This window comes from Aphidius gifuensis, linkage group LG2 (assembly GCF_014905175.1).
Source record: "Aphidius gifuensis isolate YNYX2018 linkage group LG2, ASM1490517v1, whole genome shotgun sequence".
NCBI classification, from domain to species: Eukaryota; Metazoa; Arthropoda; class Insecta; order Hymenoptera; family Braconidae; genus Aphidius; species Aphidius gifuensis.
In genome coordinates this window covers 14,832,068-14,854,558 of record NC_057789.1, presented here as the reverse complement: position 1 = coordinate 14,854,558, position 22,491 = coordinate 14,832,068, and the positions used below count along the sequence as shown (strand labels likewise).

At 29.0% G+C, this 22,491-nt stretch overlaps 1 protein-coding gene across 1 annotated transcript; it reads right to left on the bottom strand.

Moving 5' to 3' along the window:
• Positions 1–1,327: 1,327 nt before the first annotated feature.
• LOC122849101 lies at positions 1,328–21,013 on the bottom strand. The gene is made up of 6 exons (XM_044147690.1): positions 20,894–21,013; positions 17,092–17,259; positions 2,639–3,063; positions 2,045–2,558; positions 1,755–1,970; positions 1,328–1,674 (listed from the first exon to the last, which is right to left on the bottom strand). The coding sequence occupies exons 1-6, from the start codon at positions 20,996–20,998 to the stop codon at positions 1,594–1,596; spliced, it is 1,509 nt and encodes a 502-aa protein (XP_044003625.1). The 5' UTR covers positions 20,999–21,013; the 3' UTR covers positions 1,328–1,593.
• Between the last annotated feature and the right edge of the window lie 1,478 nt (positions 21,014–22,491).

The following is a 22,491-nucleotide window of genomic DNA, read 5'->3' as shown; positions in this document are numbered from 1 at the left end:
CGGTTTTACATAATACCCCATCGAAATACTTGAAAAAATAATGCCATATTCACCAAAAACTAAAGAATAAAACTAGAAAAAAAGACGAAAAAACTTCACCTAAATTTAATATCGGCTATAATACTCAATTTTAATTAATAGAGGATAATAAATTTTTGTCTTTGCTAAATACATGAGTGGGAGTGAGAAACAGTATTCCTTTTCTAATCTCTCGTTCTTGTCGCACTCATGAATCTATAGTGTTTTCAACAAACATCCGCCAGATGTCTCGAATTTTGCCCTGGTTGTACCTTAATCAAAAAATATAAAACTTTAATAATTAATTACGCGAAAACGGATGGTTAAAAAAAAAAAACTTATAAGACCTACCTTCCCTAAAAAATTATTCTCTACAACTTTTACTTGAAACTTTTTTTTCTAATTCTAACAGGAATCGCGAAATTGATTATTTCAATTTTAATTAATTTTTTTTAACCCTTTCCCGGGGGGATAGAATTTTTCAAATATTTTTATTAAAATCGGGAGGTCGAAATACCTTTAAAATAATTTTTTTGTCAAAATCGGGTAAAATTTTTTAAAATGCCCATTTAAAACAGAACTTGCCTGAATCATTGGACCCTCGCCACTTTTTTCTTCTATTTATTCTGTGGATCTGAAATATAGCTAGAGAAACGTAGCGCAAGGGGTAATCGAGGATTAAATCCTCTAGACGATGTTTGTGAAAATCACGATATTGCATATTCAAAAAATCAATAAGATATTAAAGCCAGGAACCTACCTGATGATATTTTAGCACGTGAAGCTTTTAAATGTATTTTTGCTAAAGATTCGAGTCTAGGAGAAAGAGCTGCAGCTGCATTTGTAACTGGAGCAATGAAAATAAAATCGGAATTTCGTATGGGTTGTGCGAGTGAAAAAATTCGTAGTAAAAAACGAAAAACCACTAATAGAAAATAAAAAAATGAAAAATAAAAATAATTCTGGTTTGCCGAGCGCTACAAACTGATAGTAAATACAAAGTTTTGAATCAAAATAAAAAAACGTTATTGGTATAATAACGCCCGTACTTTGTGTCTTAAAGTTGTCAAAAAATAGCCAAAAAAAAAAGAAACTTTACTAGAAATACAGATATTTGCAATCAACGTTAAACCGCACAACAATATTTACTAAACATACAATTTTCATTATATGTATTTTAATTTTTGTTTTATGAATCAACAGTTCTGTTAGTGACAATACAAATTTTATAAGTAGCAAAAAAATTTTTGTTGAATTTTAAAAATTAATATCATTATCATTATTTATCATAATAATCAAAATGAATGAATTTTTTTTGTGAATAAGAAACTTTATTTTTAATTGTTATAAAAATTGTCAGGATTCTAACAAAAGTGTTTATTGTCTTCAGAACATTTTGTTTGACGCGCACATACATATAAAGTGAATCAAATTTTTCTAGCAGAACAAATACAATGTATTTATAATAAACGTGATTGTAGTAATTGAAAATAATGCATTTGTATTTGGTCGTGCATTTACACACACAAATTATAGTTTCTGAAATTTGTATCGCTCTTCTCATTATTATCACTTTTATAATTCACTATGAGTAGCTTCGGTGGTAACTCGAACTTCTTCCATATGGAAGCCACTACAATCAGCTGGATACTTTATCTGAAACCATATTTTCAATAAAGATTAATTGAAAAAATTGTTCGAGATATGAAAGTATAAACATACTTGTGTACACTTACATAGCAGTTTGAGTTCGCTTGAATAGCATTGTACAGCGTTCTCAAGCTAATGCCTGTGTTATGACTTATAGCCAAAGCAGCTGAAAAACTTGAGATTTTTATGAGACCGTTTTGAAGTGATAAAGAATTATCATGGGCGGCTCTTTCATTAATAACACAAAGAATGTGAGTCGAACAGTGTGGTTCTTTTACTGCCCACTTGTAAGCTCGATATGTCTGTTGCATTAAAAAAATAAGTTATTCGAAATATAATTCCAGCGTATGTACTTTATAATAGACGAATATATTACCTTCAAAAGTGGAGAGACAATGTCATTGTTTATAGTATTGCTAAGGCGAGAGCTCAATTCATTAGCATTCACACGAGACATTATAAAACCTTGCTTAGATGCCAATTTTATTAAATCTTGTATGTATGAAATAGCCGGCTTAATATACTTGCTGCTATCCAAATTAACATCAAGGTATTTTGTTGCTGCAGCGTTGATTATTCGGGTTAAACTTTCAGCTGGTTGCGAAGCATCAAAAAATGTAGTTTGAGGGAACCCCTGTGAGTTAAGAAAACTATTTCCGACAAATTGTGCAGTAGTAAGGTAGCGTTGCTGAATCGCTGGGTCAGAGATGTGAGAAATCCAGTTGGCAACAAAAGTCGTCAGCGATTTTATCCATCGTCTACGCGCACTGGGGTTTTCAAAACTTTCAAGAATCAACTCGTATTTGATGTGGCCGTCTGGTTCTTTCATAGAATTTACGATGTAGGCAAGACCACTATTTTCCCATAAAGTTCGCCCGAATTCAGAATTTCTATAATGTAAAAGAAAATTACTGTAACGTTTTTTATATCAAGTTATTTTTTGCGTATGAATAAAATATTGGAAACTCACCTCAAGTGTTCCCATACAATGTATAGATTTTCGATAACTGGTGGCAAGTACCATGAACCAGATGAGTAGGCATGATCCTCTAATTTTTCTTTGAATAAACCTCCACTGTTCATACGTTGTAACAATATCGGCAATAAATCCATGATACTTTCTATTTTGTCAGTTTTAAAGCCAATGAACATATTTGCCATACTCATAAAGCTTTCAAAATCAATAGCTGGTGTATTCGATTTTTGATCGCTGGGCATCTTTTTCATATGATTTGAAGCAGCCATTGAAGAGGATGCAAGTAATTGCATAAACGGTGCAAACATTGTAAGGTCAATGCTACTTTGACCATCATTTTTCCCTTGCTGATTGATCGATTCACTTACCAATAAATTTCCCAAACCAGATATAGCTTGACCCAAAACACCACTGAAAGACTTAAGAAGAAAAAGTTTTTAATTCCAAAATACTATTTAGTCTATTTTTTTATGAAAAACTGAAATCAGTTTCTAGGTTAATAGGTTGTTCAGATACATGTTGTATCAATTTTACAAAAATAACTTGATGATGTTCCTTTTGAAACTTTGTTCGCGTAGTAATAATGGCTTTTATTAAGGAAATGATATTCGTTGGTATTTGAGAAGTTGGCAGGCTTAGAAAGAATGCAGTTTCATGCAGTCCAATTTTGAGGGTAATTTTACAAATTTAGCGAACTTTTCTGCTGATGATAGCGTTTATAACAGTGTTGGGTTCAACACTAATAGGAATCTGAGATACTAACGACCAAGTCTTTTCTACATCCAAGATTATAACTTGATCTATAATGCTATGATTAGAGTAGTCTAAATTAATCAATGAAAAATAGTTTTTGTGAGTGTCTTTTTAAAAACCTGCACTTTTATGCATTTAAAAGAATACTCAAAAAAAACATTTTTCATTGATTAATTTAGACTCCTCTTAACAAAAAAAACACTTATTATACATGGTATAAGTAGTTACAAATCGTTCTTTAATTTGAATATAAAATTATTGAGATCGACCAAATAGTTCACTAGATATAAATTAATTTGAGTTCATAGTCACGAAAACTGACTATAAACTAAATGCGCTAACGGTACTTTTTCAACTACGTGGTAGAAATTGTATATTCAAAAATGACGCTATTGAACCCACACGGAAAAAAAATATATAATTTATATATAAAATCATATAAAATCAAGAGGCACGGTAGTGCCTCGAGTCAAGTATGAAAAAGAATATATATGTGTTGAAGAGAATATGTGTGAGATGAGAGTAACTACTACTACCGTGCCTTATTATACATCAAATATTTTGTCCTCTTCCGTCTCAAATCTTTTAGAAATTTAATTAAAATATGATAGAGTTGAATGAGGATGTTGAGGTTTGGTAATGATCCCATAAATCGATGTCGAGCTTTTTTTAAAAAAAAAAATCAGATTTTTTCATTGCGGTAATTTTTATTGCGGATATTTAAAGCATAATTGATATTTACGGTCTTTGCGTTTTTATCAAATCGACCAGATTTCTTCGGTTCAGTTGGTAAAACTTTACAATTACTTCTCTTCTCTTTTTTTAGTGTTTATATTTTGGCTGCACTGCAGTATGTTATTATTTGTTTGTATGCATGACATAACCTCTAAACTAATTTGACAGCATAAATAAATTGTTTACTCTACAAAAAGATGTGATATCTCAACAAAAAAAAAAAAAACAAGTTTTTTTTACAAAAAAAGTGTCAAGTATTCGAAATTGTCACTAATTGTGTGTATATTAATTAAGATGTGATACCAGAAAGACAAGAAAGAAATATATTTTTGACGTTGTAATTAAGTCTGAACTATTGAAAACAAAAAATTTTAAACTTGACTTCACCTGGTTTTTCCCAAATGAAATTTCATTTTTTATTAGACATATATTTTACATCAGGTGGGGTCAAGTTTAAAATTTTTTTTTTTCAATAGTTCAGACTTAATTACAACGTCAAAAATATATTTCTTTCTTGTCTTTCTTATAACACAATTCAACAATAGTGATTTCGAAACAATGAAAAAACTTGTTTTTTTTTTTTTGTTGAGATAATTATATATAACAATTATATATAAGATTGGGCAAAAACGTGTATATAATTTATATAAAATTTATATATAACGATGATATATAATTTATATATAATAGTTTATATAAAATTATATATATTTTTTATATAAATTTTATCACATCCCCCTCCCCCCTCCTCCTCCCATGAATTGTTTTTATTCAAAAAATTTTCTTAAATTTTAATTTAAAAAAATCAAAAACCAATCTTCCATCAGGTATCGAACCCGGGACCTTCTGGTTAGGAGGCAAGTACTTTACCTCAAAGCCACAAATCTTATGATAGATCTTTGTAAAAATATAAATAAGAACATGACTTTTCTCAATTTTTTTACTTTCTGGTTTTAATACCGTCTTTATCTTTTTTTTCATAATGATTTGAACGAAGAGATGTTAAAATTAAAATTTTATATATTTGAATAAAAGTCAGTAATAGAATTGTGATTAAAACAGCAAAGTAAAAAATTTAGAATTGTCATATTCTTATGTATATTTTTATAGAAATCTATCATAAGATTTGTGGCTTCGAGGTAACGTACTCGCCTCCCAACCAGAAGGGTCCGGGTTCGAATCCTGATGGAAGATTTGTTTTTGATTTTTGTATATTAAAATATAAGAAAATTTTTAAATAAAAACAATTCATAGGAAAGGGAGGGAGGAGGGGAAATGTTCTAAAATTTATATAAAAAATATAATTTTATATAAACTATTATATATAATCGTTATATATAAATTTTATATAAATTATATACACGTTTTCGCCCAATCTTATATATAATTGTTATATATAATTATTATACAATTATAGGAAAATATAGAAAAATATAGGAAAATATCAAGGAAAAATTACTGAATATAAAGAAAAGTACGATAAATATGGGAAATATCAGTAAATATAAAAAAAAAATCACTAAATATAAAGAAAATCACGATAATCATGTAAAAATATTAGTAAATATAAAGGCAGCCCCCCCCCCCCTAAAAAATTTTCTAAATCTCTTAATCTCACTACGATAAATATGGAAAATATCGGTGAATATAATAGGAAATATAGAAATATCACTGAATATAAAGATAAAAACGATAAATATGGGAAAATATCAGTAAACCCCTAGTGGAAATAATTTCTCCGTAAAATTCCGGAAAGCTCCGTGTCGCTCGGGAATGGGAAGCAAACTATTTATGGTTTTAAACAAGACACCTTGTAAACAAGACTTTTATTTTTCTTATTACAAACCAATTATTGTTTATAATAAACTATTATTTTCTTTTTTCAAACAGAATATTGCCAAGAAGTTTTCTTCTAACTACAAGAATATATTTTCTTATTTTTAACCAAAAATTTTCTCAGTGTAAGTTTGGCGTAGCCGAACACGACCGACTCGTATAATAATAAAACCAGCGCCTAATTTTTTTTCAACTTTTTTTTTTATCCAGCAAATTATTTAACTTTGTACTTCAAAATTTTGACATTTTTTTGGATATTTTATGTCTTTCGATCATTAACGGTATGATGAATAAAGAGGTAATTAAAAATTGAGGCTTTTTGGGGACATAAATCGTAAATCTACACTCAGAGAAGGATATGTTAACAGTTAACATATCCTGTTTAATGTTAACATATGCCATGTTTAAATGGGTGGTGGCTGATAAGTTTACATCAAAGATATATATATTAACATTAAACATACGTATCTTAATAGTTAATATGCGTATGTTAACTATTAAGATATCTGTAATTGACACAATTTGAAGGTTAGGCTGATAGTTGAAGACATTTACGTATGTAAATATGAAAATTGAATGTAAAATTAAGAATGAATTTACAAAAAAACTCAATTTAAATAAATTTATGACAACAAGAGTACATATTATATTATATTACAATTAGAATAGTATCACAATATAATGTCAAAAAAAAAAGATTACAAGAAGTAGACTGGCACATCAAAATATTTGGCCGCGTAAAGATACGTATGTAACTATAAACATACGTATGTTAACAGTTAAGATATCTATGTTTATTGTTAATATATATATCTTAACATTAAACTTTTGTATGTTTAATGTAAACATATTGGTATGTTAACTGTTAACATATCTTTCTCTGAGTGTATGTTTTGTTTTCATTTCACTTATTTTGTTTATATGTAATACTTCTAATTTTTTTTTTTTTTTTTAAGCAAAGTTTTATTTATTCAAAGACAGTATTTATACATATGTTATTATTTAATACGTCAAAAAAACTTATACAAAGATGCTTAAATTATGATTAGATTTTTTTCTTTTAACACTAAAATCTTTAAGGTTGATTCCCAGTCGCATCACCGAACCAATATTTATACCACGAAGGGCCCGTATATCAAAAACGCTATTTTTTTCCCGTGTCCTAAAATTTTTTGTGGCGCCACTGATGGAAAAACCAAGTGTGTTAAAGTTGTCAACTTTGACAGTAAATATCTCAAAAATACCACACAAAAAAAAAATTGAAAAAAATTGACAATGTAGATAATTGTTTTATTTAAACATAAGATAAAAAAAAAAAAAATCTGTTGCGATTCCAGATTTCCAGAATCAACTTTAAGATAAAGCTTCATAGTGTTTTATGATTATTATTATTAATATTTTATTTTATTTTTGTTGTTTTCATATAAATATTGTTATGTCTTTATTTTTGTAAACAGAAACTGTTTGATACATTTTATTTGTGTGTTTGATATTTTTATTTATTTATAATTCGTCTGTTTCTGGTAGCCAGTTGTAGAATCGGTCTAATTGATAGAATTTGTTAAGCGTGTCGCATATAGGAATTGTGGTGTCAAAGATTAGTTGGTCTTTGTTTAAATTACTTGAAAGTTGGCTGGGTATTTAATGGCACGTGGATTTTGACCTCTTTTGTCTCTAGTAACATAAAATATAGTTCGTTACATGTGCCCAATTAGAGAGCCCGCTCACAACTCATTTGGAGGGGAAACACTCGCCAAGGCTCGTGCTTGCCCCTCCAAATTCGTTGAGAGCACACTCTCTGCCTGGGCACTTGTAACGGAATATACTATTATGTCACAAGGGCAGTGGGAATAATGTGTGAATTTCCAAAGCGTCGGAGGGGTTGTGCGTTTTTTGGAAATTCACACATTATTCCCACTGTCCATAGTGACAAAAAATATAGTTCGTTACATCTGCCGAATCAGAGAGCCCGCTCACAACTCATTTGGAGGGGAAACACTCGCCAAGGCTCGTGCTTGCTCCTCCAAATTCGTTGTGAACACACTCTCTGCCTATACTATTTTAATTTCAATGTTAAATTCATTGAAAAGATAAACTAAAACCTAATTGAATTTTTTTTAATACGTGTGGTTTTAACCATTTTCCAATTCGATATTTCGATATATATCGACTTACTTGTTTCATTCAATTTATCAGGGGTTTATAATTGAGTAATCTGGAGAACGAAAAGGAGAAATGAATAATAAAAAATATAAACCTAGTGAATTAACATTTTGTTCAATGAATTTTTACAAAAAATAAATGATCAAATAAATATCGAGTGTGCTGAGACGATTAAGCTAGAGAACTCAAATATAATCAAGGCGCTAATTCCAACTTGAAATTTTAAAACTTTATTTCTACTCTATGTCAACAATGTAAGAACTTTATATTATTATTAAATTATTACCTGTACATTCCGTTATAATTATTATTATAATTTTTTTCACGTATATTAATCAATGAAAAATGGTTTTTTGAGTGTTCTTTCGAAAACCTACACTTTTATGCCTCCTTGGTTGAAAAAATACCGTGAAAAAAAATGAAAATCCAAATTTATTGTATAAAAATTATCAATGTGAAAATGAAAGTGATTCAAACTGTTTTACTAGTAATAATAAAAAGTCTTTCTTCCTGATTATTTATTACAAAAAAATCATAATACATTGTGCTTGAATCAAATATACTTGGGATGATCCAAATGAACTTGATAATCGTTTGCAAATACTAATCTAATATAGTAATAATGGTAAACGAAATTATGTTATTGAAATAACGTCAATAATTCATAATTAAGGATAGCTGATATCATTTATTATTATATTTATCGCATTAATCTGTAAGATAAATGAAACAGTATATTTTTCAATGATAAGCTGAAAAATTGTAAATTAAAAGAATCAATAAAAGTGAAATCTCGTAATCATAAAGACTTAATCAATTTATTCGATATTTTACATTATAAAAATATTAATAAGAGTATACACTATACAGAGTGTCCCATTTCAATTTATCAATGGATTTTTTTCGAAAAATATAGCTTAAATTGTAAAACGTTTCAAGTAAAAGTTGTAGGGTTTGGAGGGGGACGAAGAAAAAAAAAAAAAAAAAAAATTCGAAAAATCCAAAATGGCGGAGTTTCCGGTATAAACATAGTTTTTTTAAATGGATACTGCATTTTTTTTTTGTACCAAATTGTTTTCTACATCAAAACTAACACTTTTTATTTGAAAAATTTTTCGATAAAATCTTTTTTTTTTCGGGCCGATTTTATCTGTTTATGGATTTTCCTGAAAAAAATATGGCTTTAATTCAAAAATGATATTTAGAAAAGTTGTAGCGCCCAGAAAGACGAAAACGGAAAAAAAAAAACTTCCGAAAAAAAATTAAAATGGCGGAGTTAGAAGCATATATAAAGTTTTGAAAAAAAAATCGATTTTTCTGGAAAATTTTATTTAGAAAAAGTGTTAGCCTTGATGTGAACAATTTTTTAATAAAACAAATTACCTAGCTCGAAAAAAATGTTCATACCGGAAAACTTTTTAAATTAAAATTTTTTTTGTTTTGTCTTTTGATACAACTTTTTTAAATAACATTTTTCAATTGAAGCCATATTTTTTCAGAAAACTACTAAATCGGGCCGAAAAGTGATTTACGAAAATTTTTCAAATTTTCAAGTAAGTATTTTAATGTTGTTTTAAAAAATGCAGTATCCATTTAAAAAAACTATGTTTGAACCGGAAACTCCGCCATTTTGGATTTTTCGAATTTTTTTTTTTTTTTTTTCTTCTTTTTGAATGGGAAATTAAAATGGGACACTCTGTATATTGATAATAGTAATAATATATGAAGTTATAATAATAGTAATAATAGCATAAAATTTGTTGAAAAATTTATCATTAGAAAAAAAACTATGAACTGGGTTTGAACCAACATTCTAGCGAAATCTAATTTATAAGTCTTTCCATAGCTATAGCTTAGCTCTCTTATTCAAATTCATATAGAATATAATCATTTTTTTAATAAAAAAGAAAAACCATATAGTCTTGTTACTACTTGTGACGTTAAAAAAAAATAATCTCGTTTCTACAAGTTGATAAAACAAATTTGCTCATTTATATCGCCTCGTGGGTACGTAAGTTAAGGCATAGTTTTAGAATCGATTGGAGTTAAGGAGCATGGGTTCGAATACCTGGTTAGGTCGGCCGAAAAAAAAAAAAAAATATTAAAATAAAAATGGAGCGCAAACTAGCGCCCGACACTTCCGCGCCCAATAGTGTTAGCAAAATAAGGTATAGCGTTACTGTATACATAAAAGTAGCGCGTGAACGCTACAGAGCTACAATGAGTTTTTTTATCACAAGTAAATAATTTTGAATACGCAGATTTATATGAATATATTTGAAAAAGATAAAAAGTAACATATAATACGGATTTTTTTTTTACAATAAATTCGATCAAGCCCGCGGAAATACTTTTTCTTTCGTTATGGGGTTCTCGTGGCCGAAGGAAATTGTTTTAAAAAAATTTGTATGAATCACCATTCAGAGATTAATAAAAGGAACAAGAAAACCACCATAAACCCGGGGATCTAACTTTTTTTATAAACAAAATCGATCGAGCCCGATAAAATTACCTAGTTTTTTTTTGTTCTTTTCTCGTTTATGGTGTTCTCATGGCCGAGGGAAATTGTTTGAAAAAATTTAGTTTCTCGGGTTTACGGTGGTTTTCTTGTTTTTCTCATTTTCTTTTAATTACAAAACCTGTAAAAAATTTTTTCAGTGTTCACAACGTTTTAAGACAAAAGTCTTGAATTCAAATACTTTTTCCCAGTTAGGAATCTCGAACTTGACGCCCGTGTCTAGGGCTTCATGCGGTACGAGACGAGACGAGATTCAGCGAGTCTCGGTATCGGTCTCGCTCGTTCACACCAGGTCTCGGTCTCGGTCTCGTCTCGGTCTCGTCTCGCAAGTATCGCCGGGTCTCGCTTTTATACTAATATTTTTTCGTTAAGTAAAATATAAAACAATAGAAACCAATTGGTTTATTTATATATTATTCAATCATTTAAATGATTGAATAATATAATAAATATTTTATTAAAAATTCATATAAAATAAAAACAATTAATATTATATTATTCAATATTTTAAAATAAATATTTAATTATTTTAATTAATATTTTATATCAATAAAATTGATAAATTAAATCATACGAAATTATAACATAATAATTTAATAATTTTCAGAATTTTTAAAATAATATTTCCGAAAAAATATAAAAAGAAAGAATGTTCGAAGTTGAAACTTAGTAGTAGTTGGACAATAGTCTTTAGAAATTACAAACAAATAGATTTTTCTTTTTTTCTTCATTGATACACGGAGAAAATTTTTATTTTTACGAAAAAAACATAGCATTTTACAATGGCCCTAGCTGAGCTGCGCCATCTATCGGTTTCATGATATTTTCATATGGGCCATAGCAAAATATCGTGTGGGCGTGGCTATTTTTTTTGTGTACCATAGTAATTTTGTTATGGTCAAACGCAAAATTTATTCCATTTATTGAAAATATTATAAAATTTTTTTTTTTTATTGTCAATATCTATAATTTATTTATTTGTTTTTTTTTTATTTCTTTTTATTTTATTTTATTTTTTTAATTTATTAACCTAAACCAGGGTTTGAACCCCAAACCTTCCGAACAGAATTCCTACGCGTTATCCGCTGCGCCACAACAACATTTACAAAAGCTAACATTTGTTTGTTTTTCATTAACAACTTAAACATTAGCAAAGACACGCCTGCGCAGTCGGCTAAAAAGTGGGGGTGGTTGACATTTCTGAGTCTGTCATTGCTTTTGCTATGGCCCATTGTAATTTTAACCATGGTAGAAGTACTACAGGTATGGCAGTAGTCCATGCTTTTTTCGTCGCGTTCTGCGCAGCCTTATTTTTTCAACCAATCAAGAACGCGCCATCGAGCTGTTTTGCTTTTCTTTCTAACACGCAATCTCTATTATAAGATCCTCTCTCTCTAACATACTGTTTTGACAACTATTTTTTATATTGTTGTAAATACTAATAAATATATGTGGAGCATGTTTATAAAAAATCAAAAAAATAAAAAAACCAAGACAGTTTAACAAATAAATTATAATATTTTCATTGTTGTTGTTTTTTTTGATGCCACAAACAATAGAGGTTGTGTTGTATTTATTATACTTGGATTCATTTATTTAATATAAATAATTAATTTTTATTATTGATGTATGTGAATCATTATAAAATATACCAAATCTAGTTGAATAAATATGATAACTTCTGAAAAATTAAAAAAAAACTTGAAAATTTTCTTAACGAATTTGTATCGCGCGCGCATAAAGTCTTCCATTTTTGTGGCGAGAAGGCGACCTTTTGATTGGTCAATTCACAGCGGCCAAACCAGGCTGCGCACTGCCATACCTGTAGTATTTCTACCATGACTTTAACCATGTTGCTTTGTATATATCAGTGACACCTATAGGATTTCTGAGAGAATTAAATTTTTACTATGGCACATTGTAAATTTTCAGAGGATCATTTTAATTTTGTCCACAGCAACAACGTAAAATTTTATGAATAACAAAGCAAAAAAAAAAATAAATATATTTTGCTATGGTACAATGTAATTTTTAGGCTAGATTATTTTAACTTATAAATTTGGCCTCGGTAAAAATTTCTTAATGCGTTGTAATTTTTTTTCTGAACATAGCAAAAAAAAAAACATTATATAAATTGCTATGGTACATTTCAATTTTTCAAAGCAAAAATTGTTTTCTTTTGTTAACATGATAGTAAATATTTTAATAGTCAGAAGATAGACCCTCAATGATATGGCGCCATAGCAAAATTTGCTGAAAATTTTTCTCCGTGTATGTATTTTTTCCTTTTCACAAAGTAAAATACTGCTTTTAAAATATCAGATACAAAAAATATCAGTTTAGGAAAATATAATTGGCGTAACTTTACAATTTTCATAGGTACATAAGGCTTGTAGATATCTCGTTGTGACTGTAGCGTCAATGTCTTACTGTGCAATGTCTTACTGTGCAGTATTGTACTGCATATAACAGTTCTTCTTTTCAATACGATTCGTTACGAGGAAAAAAAAAAAAAAAAAAAAATTCGAAATTTTCAAAGTCTCGCGATACCGGCGAGACTTTCAGTCGATACTCTCGGTCTCGGTACCGCATGAAGCCCTACCCGTGTCAGGCTTGTGCAAAGATTGTGTATCGAGCCACGGTACACTGAGAGAAGTTTCCAATAAAAATTGTTGTGCTAGCACAATAAAAAGGTGGCCAAACTGAATTCTCGTAGAAATTGTTAAGTTTATAATAATATTTGTTTTGTTTTTAACATATTTTATTATCTGTTCTACAAAAATTGTTAAACAGCACAACAATTTTTATTGGAAACTTCTCTCCGTGTAGCCAAGTCATGTCTCATGTCTGGGCCCACTGATTTTACTCGGCCTGACACCAACCTTGGTAACTCAGCCTCGTGTCAAGCCTGTATCCTTTCATTTTGTCCGTCCTCACACGAGCCCTGGTGATGTAAGCTTGTGTCAAGCCTGTATTTTCTTATTTCATCTGGCCTTACACAAGCTTCGGTAGCACAGGCTTGATACAACCCTGTCTCCGTCGATTTTCCCCGGCTTCACCCAAACCTCAAAAGTCTAAGCTTGTGCTTTTCGATTTCCCCGGTCTCACACGAGCCTTGTAACACAGCCATGTAACAAGCATCGTTTTACCAAGCCCTACTTGACTTGTGGATATTTTCAATTAAAAAAAAAAAAAAATAGTAATGAGATGTATAAACTTTGAATAGAACACTAAAAGAAAAAAGTTCTATCAGATAGGACTTTTGTTTTAGAAAATTTTTAGATTTGAAAGAAGAAAAAAAATTCTTGTTATGAATGGAAAACGTCTTGATGAAAGACAAAAAAAATTCTTGAAACATGACAGATTTAGATTTGAAATGGAACTAAATTGGTTTTGAAAAAAGAAAAATTATTCTTGTAATGACAAAAAAACTTCTTAAAATGAATGCTAAAATGGTCTTGAATTTAGACGCATAGATCCCGCGTCGTGGCCATATATTTTCGTTCAATTGTTATCGTTTATTCAAATTGTTTAACTCGAAAATTAATTATCTTAAGAATATTAAACTAATACTAATAATTTATTTATATTTTTTCATAATTTTTTTTGCAAGCCCGAGACACAGGTTTGTGCCGAACCCGAAATTCCAGCCTGGGTACAAGCCTGACACCAGTAAAAATTTAGTGAACATCCCAGTGTTCACCCAGGCTTTTTTAGGCTTTAAGATATTTTCGGTACTTAAAATTTTTATCCCGGGAGAACATACTATGGTATTATACTATTATACTATTATACTGCATACGATAGGATACGATAATATGCAATCATATGTTACTATATACAATGCGACGTACAATTTTTTTTCCGGGTGAGGTGTAACTTAGCTACAATAGCTTTCGTAGCCCCGCGGTCTATCTCAGCTACAAAATTCTTCCTTAGCTCTGAGAGCTACCAGAGTCTAACGTTTCGTTTGAAAAATCAACCTGCAAAAAAAGTTTCACCTCCCTCGAGCGTATTACGCACGATTTTTTTATTTACACGGAGAGAAATCTACATCAAATACTGTAGTAGTCTAGTAAAAATCATAGCTGACGTCATTTCAGCAACCACTTCCCACTTATTATAATAATAATTATTATATTTTATCTCAACTTTTACTGTATTTTACAGGAATATTTGAAGTTTTTAGTTAATACTTTATCCTAGATATTACTGTAGTTTATAGTAATTTTCCCCGCCAGATGATACGAATATTTAGGTGAAACACATGATAATTATATAATAGTTTTTTATTTTTTTTTTAATTAATAAACACCTTACATTTTTATTTGATGTCTAAAACAATGAGTTCTTATTTAATTTTTTTTTGTTTTGATTTATTATTACTGTAGTGTAGTAGGAAATTTGAGTCAATCCTGGTGGCTTCCCCACGCAACTACTAAATTTTACTGAAAACTACAGCAAAATTTGCTTGACTCTGGACAGCATTATTTGCAGCAGATTTCTCTCCGTGAATTATGTTCAATAATGTTCTATAAATATGGCTTAGTAATTACTATATTTAATTATTTATAGATTTTTATTTATTTCCTGATACATTTTTTAATTTTAATTAAAATGTATTCACATATCTTTGAGTATTTTCATATAAATAATATAATATGCAGTGCGAACATACCCTATATATATATATTGTTACAAATTGCGGGATTGACAATAAAGAGGTTACTATAATTGGATTTAAAGTTTTCTATTTATTAGCTAATTATGGTTTTCTGATCCCTTTCTGACCAAGTATTTTTACTCTAACCTTACGATCTGGTCAGGTATCCTGACCCGATTCGGATCCGAATGTTAAAATTGCGCGTTACATACTGATTCGTTCCTGACCAAATCCGAGTCCGAACGTGACTTGAATTTCCACTGGAGTAATTCGTTATAAAAATTTTTAAATAGATAACTCTTTCATTTTTCCATAATAATTGTGCATTTCATCATTACTGCATCAATGTTATTTTTGCTATATTTTATCATTAAATAATCAATACTTATTTTTGTGATCGCATTTTTTTTTTCTGTAATAATCATTTAGTTCATAGAAATCATAGAAATTAACAAGGAAATTCAAAAATTCAAAATTCACAATCTACAAATGTTAAAAATTGACACTCTGAGAGACCTTTTGAGAACAGACTGACTAAGGAATGATGTTGAAGAATTTTGAATCTATACCCAGAGAAAATTTTTGGATGAAAAAAAGAAGAATTATTTTCAACCGTAGAATTAAACTTCTTGGCAAAAATATTTGTGAAAAAAGAAATGAGTTGTTTATTAAAAATGATCAATGTTTTGTAAAAAAAAAAAAAAAATCTCGAATTGAACAAAAATATTTCGTTCAGATAGTGTTTGGTGTCAAACGATAGATGGCTTGCGTCAAGGAAAAAACTTCTCAACGTCAACTACGTCACTCCTTGACATGAACACTGTGATGATTGTTCGAAACAGACTTCTTGTTTTAAACGGCAGAAGGACAGCAACAAGAAAAAAACTTCTAAATTTCTGCCACTGGCGATATTCTATAGAAACTTTTTCCACTACAGACAGAAATATGTGTTCAGCCCCTATTCCTGCGTGTTGAAGTTGTCAACTTATCTAAAAAAAAGTACACACACACAGAGAAGGATATGTTAACAGTTAACATATCCTGTTTAATGTTAACATATGCCATGTTAAAATGGGTGGTGGCTGATAAGTTTACATCAAAGATATATATATTAACATTAAACATACGTATCTTAATAGTTAATATGCGTATGTTAACTATTAAGATATCTGTAATTGACACAATTTGAAGGTTAGGCTGATAGTTGAAGACATTTACGTATGTAAATATGAAAATTGAATGTAAAATTAAGAATGAATTTACAAAAAAACTAAATTTAAATAAATTTATGACAACACGAGTACATATTATATTATATTACAATTAGAATAGTATCACAATATAATGTCAAAAAAAAAAGATGACAAGAAGTAGACTGGCGCATCAAAATATTTGGCCGCGTAAAGATACGTATGTAACTATAAACATACGTATGTTAACAGTTAAGATATCTATGTTTATTGTTAATATATATATCTTAACATTAAACTTTTGTATGTTTAATGTAAACATATTGGTATACTGTTAACTTATCCTTCTCTGAGTGCACGAAAATTCCGAAAAAAACCCACAAAATAAATAATTATTCTGGCTTCTGTAATATGGGACCAAAAAATCAAAATTGGAAATTCTATTTACTTTCAACCTTAAATGACTTGTAACTAAAAAAAATAAAAATACAATAGAAAATTTTTCGGGTAGAATGTGTGAGATTTCAATTTCATAAAAATTGCAAGAAAAAAACAAAAATTATAAAGTGTTTTTTCACATTGATCTTACCTTGTCATCAGTTGAAGTATCTTGGAATTTCTCATGTCTTGGTAATGTGTCAGAGAAAAATGTATCAGCAACCTCCATAAAGGCACTTGATATATCGATATTATCATCGCAAACCATTGAACCTACCAGCGCAGAGAGGACGATTCCTATGATCAATTTCATTTTGATCTATGAAAATAAGACAACGATAAAAAATTTTAAAAATCAAGTATGCCTGTTTTAAAATTAATTAAAAAAAAAGATGTTGCACCAAGTTTTGGTTAAACATAAAATCTCAATAAATAATATGAAATCAGTATGGAGCCTCTTCAGAAAAAGACCAGTTAGTATCAAGGGTGCAACCTTAATCAAAGGGCATGACGCTAGCATTTTACTGTACAGTACCGGAAAACCATTTCTACTATTGTAGTGTAATTTTCAAGTAAAATGCTAAAAATTTGATGTATGGGACTGCATTTTCCAAAAAAATTTGTAGAGCGTTTCCATAACAATTTTTGTGACATACTAAATTAATGGAAATGATTCTAAGGGAACTTGAACCTACATGCCTAACTATCTAGCTGATTCTAAAACCAAACGCTCTACTGCTGCACCATCGGGGTGATTTGTAAGATGAAGTTATTTTTGTTGAGAGATTAAAGAAACTCAACAAATAACATTTCTACTACTGTATAATAATTTTCATGTAAAATGCTAGAATTTCACTTGACAATTACAGCACAAGCATTAAAATCCTAGCGTCTTAGATTAAAATTACTGTACAGTATTGGAAATGGTTTTCTAGTACTGTGCATTAAAATCCTAGCATCTTACTTGAAAATTACAGGACATCAGAGCATGATTTAAAATTACAGTACCCAAACTTGAAATTTAACTTTCAGTACTAGAATTTTAGTGCATGCATACACGGAGAGAAAAAAATATTAGGTTTTACTAAAAAAAACCGCTGGATTTTACTATGTTTTATAGTACTGGTGGATGTTTTGGGAAATTTAGCAACATTTATCATGTAAACAGTGAGTTTTACTATGTTTGAGAATTTTAATCAGACGTAGTAAGTACCCAGATAACCATAACTGGTAAGACAATATGCTACTAGTAAATTACCGGAAATTTACTGGTAAATACAAAATATTTCAAAAAACAGGTAAACGGAAAATTACTAGTAGATTACTGGTAAACATTTACCACAAATATTATTGATACCATTAGATTACTGGTAACATTCAGTAATCTACCAGTAATTTTCCAGTAATCATTGTGGTAAATAATTACCAGTTATCTACCAGTAATTTTCTGATAATCTTTGTGGCAAATGTTTACCAGTAATCTACCAGTAATTTTCCGGTAATCATTGCAGCTAAAATGATAAAGGTTTTCAGATCCAGATCTGGGGATCTTTATCAAATTATATTTTTCGAACATATTTTTTTTGTTGCTCATCTTGATTTTCCACTTTGCGTATAATAAAGAAAGAAAAAAAAATGCGACACATATAATATTTATCAAGCTCGTATTTCCGAAAAAAAATCAGCATATCAAGTAATCAATATTATATTTATTTTACGAAATTGAATAAATAAATCTTTTTTATAAATTTTTCTATTTCTACAAAAATTTCTGGAATCAGTTAATAATTAATATAATGTATACATAAAAATATTCTTTAGCTACATTTTTTCCTTAGCTACTGCTTTTCTTTGGATATTTGCATTCAAAAAAAAAAAATTTACATGTTTTTTATCGATGAAATAAATAAAAATGTCCAAAGAAAAGCAGTAGCTAAGGAAAAGATGTAGCTAAGAAATTAAGGTTGCCGAAGAATTATATTTTAAGAAACATTATTTCAGTAAATTTATTTTTTAAAAATACAAATGTCCAAGGAAAAGCAGTAGCTAAGGGAAAGTTGTAGCTAAGGAATTGAGGTTGCCAAAAAATTATGTTTGAAGAAAATAATGTTGCTGAAAATATAATTCTTTGGCAACCTTAATTCCTTAGCTACATCTTTTCCTTAGCTACTGCTTTTCCTTGGATATTTGCATTTAAAAAAAAAAAATTTACATGTATTTTATCGATAAAATAAATAAAAAATGTCCAAGGAAAAGCAGTAGCTAAAGAAAAGATGTAGCTAAGGAAAAGATGTAGCTAAGGAATTAATGTGACTAAGGAATTATTTCCTTGAAACATAATTCTTTGGCAACCTCAATTCCTTAGCTACATCTTTTCCTTAGCTACTGCTTTATCTCGGACATTTGTATTTTTAAAAAACAAATTTACATGTAATTTATTTATAAAATAAATGAAAAATGTTCAAGAAAAAGCAATAGCTAAGGAAAAGATGTAGCTAAGGAATTAATGTGACTAAGTAATTATTTCCTTGAAACATAATAAGCAGGTTGCCCTACATGTTAATTTCTTTGGCAAAACTAATTTCGTATAAATTAACATGTGACAACATCCTTTCCTTAGCTACTTTTTTTCCTATGATCATTTAGTTTTTTAAATAAATTAAAAGCTATGGGAAAAGCAGTAGCCAAGGAAAAGATGTAGCTAAGGAATTGTGGTTGCCAAAGAATTATGTTTCAAGGAAATAATTCCTTAGCCACATTAATTCCTCAGCTACATCTTTTCCTTAGCTACTGCTTTTCCTTGGACATTTTTTATTCATTTTATAAATAAAATACATGTAAATTTATTTTTCAAAAATACAAATATCCAAGAAAAAGCAGTAGCTAAGGAATTAATGTGACTAAGGAGTTAATGTTGCCAAAAAATTATGTTTCAAGGAAATAATTCCTTAGCCACATTAATTCCTTAGCTACATCTTTTCCTTAGCTACTGCTTTTCCTTGGACATTTTTTATTTATTTTATAAATAAAATACGTGTAAATTTATTTTTTAAAAATACAAATGTCCAAGAAAAAGCAGTAGCTAACAAAAAGATGTAGCTGAGGAATTGAGGTTGCCAAAGAATTATGTTTCAAGAAAATAATGTTGCTTAAAATATAATTCTTTGGCAACAGTAATTCCTTAGCTACATCTTTTCCTTAGCTACTGCTTTTCCTTGGACATTTTTATTTATTTTATGAATGAAATACATGAAAATTTTTTTTTTAAAATACAAATATTCAAGGGAAGGCAGTAGCTAAGGAAAAGATGTAGCTAAGGAATTACTGTTGCCAAAGAATTATATTTCAAGCAACATTATTTTCTTGAAACATAATTCTTTGGCAACCTTAGCTACATCTTTTTCTTGGACATTTTTATTTATTTTATGAATAAAATACATGTAAATTTTATTTTAAAAAATAAAAATGTCTAAGGAAAAGCAGTAGCTAAGGAGTTACAGTTGCCAAAAAGATTATATTTCAAGCTTCATAATTTTTTTGGCAACTTTAATCCCTTAGCGACATATTTTTCTCAGCTACTGCTTTCCCTCGGACATTTTTATCTATTAAATGAATAATATACATGCAATTTTATTTTGAAAGAATAAAAATGTCAAAGGAAAAGCAGTAGCTAAGGACAAGCTGTAGCTTCAAAATTAATGTTTTCGCGTGAATATATTTCTCTACGCACTATCAATTGTGTGTTATCCCGTTTTTTACAAAATTAGTTTCAACAAACAATTTGTAGAACCGTTTATCAGAAAGTATGTATAATATTTCTGAAAACAATTTGTCATTTTTGTTATAAATTTTATTGAAAAACTTTAGACGAAATTTTTTACAAATATTCCTGGAATCAATTAATAATACTATAATATTGCTGTTTAAAATAAATGGTTATATCTATTGATTACCTGCAATGTGTTTAGAATTTCCTCGGGGAAATTTCTTTTCTCCTTTTTCCAATTTTTTCTGAATGTCCTCGATTTTACAAAATCGGAGGAAATTGGAACAATCATTTTCGCCAAATAACATGGTATCGCTTAGTATTTTTTTTCTTCAAAGACATTTTTTGTTATACACACAGTAGAAACTTGAAGATCCATATAATTTTTTTGCAATCATGATTAAAAATATAATTTCAATATAATTCGTTCAAATATGAATATATATATATATAATAATTATCGTAGCTGCCATCCTTACCGAAAAATTATTGGTAAAATACTGGTAAATATTTACCACAAAGATTGCCAGAAAATTACTGGTAAATCACTGGTAAATATTTACCACAAAAATTACCGGAAAATTACTGGTGGATTACTGGTAAACATTTACCACAAAGATTATCGGAAAATTACTGGTAGATTACTGGTAGTGACTACTATAATGATTACCGGAAAATTATTGGTCGATTACTGGTAGCAGTTGCCACAAGAATTACCGATAAATTTCTGGAAATTTTCGTATTTAGTTACCGGTAATTTTCGTATTTAGTTACCGGTAATTTCCGGTAATCTACCGGAAACTTGTTATCTGGGTATCATAATATTCAATCGTAAAAATGGCCATGTTTAAAATAAAAAGTACTATGTTGTATAGTCAAAAATATATTTGATTAAAAAAATATTTTAAAAATTCCTCATTTTTTTTCTGTTCCTATTTTCTTTATCCTTATATAAAAAGGACAGTTGTCATCGATCTTCCTAAGATTTGATTGGTTATTTGGTTCTCTTTGTCATTCTCATGTCATTTGTCATTCTGTCTTTGTCGGTTGTTAATGAAATAAATAAACAAATTTTCTTTCTCAGTCACTCACATTTTTTTTTTTTTTCCTGTCGTTAAGGTTGTTTGTAAATATTTGAGTTTCTACTCGATTTTTTTTTTAATTAGGCTTATTTTTTAAATGAAATAATTATCTATCTTGACAAATTATTTCAATTTTTTTTGCCTCGGCTTTTTATAAATAATGAATGTCAAAGTTGACAACTTTTATACACGAGAATAGTGCGAAACAATTTTTTTTTTCTTAAACAGCATATAGTAGATTCGTTGTCTACTCGAAAACTTTTTTTTTTTTATCAAATTGTAGATAAAAAAACGAATATAATTTGAAAAAATAAGTTATATTTGCCACGGATTTTAAAAGTTATTCAAGTTTTAAAAAAAAAATATTTGCTTTCTCGCGGCAAGTGATGCGCACAGACGTGACACACACAAGCATATAATGTAGCTGTGTACTGTACTTGCTTGCTAGCAGTAGTGCTAGTGTCTGTCTGTATATGCACGGACACACTTAAAAGCCGGTTTCGAGACAGAAGCGCAACAAAATTTCGAGTACCCGGGCATGAGATATAGCGTTACGATATACGGGCCCCTCAAACTACAAATATTGATTCGACGATGTCTTTTACAAACAACCTTAAGGTAATCAATAAATTTATTTGTTTATATATTTTGAAATCAAGATTTGACAGATCGCTTGAACAAAAAATAGTCTTTAAATTATAAT

Coding starts and splice junctions, on each gene's coding strand:
- LOC122849101 (XM_044147690.1), bottom strand. CDS start 20,998: ATGATTGTTCCAATTTCCTCCGATTTTGTAAAATCGAGGACATTCAGA. Junction 3,064..17,091: donor ATACTTCAACTGATGACAAG/GTAAGATCAATG, acceptor TTTCTTCTTAAG/TCTTTCAGTGGTGTTTTGGG. Junction 1,971..2,044: donor TTGTCTCTCCACTTTTGAAG/GTAATATATTCG, acceptor TTAATGCAACAG/ACATATCGAGCTTACAAGTG.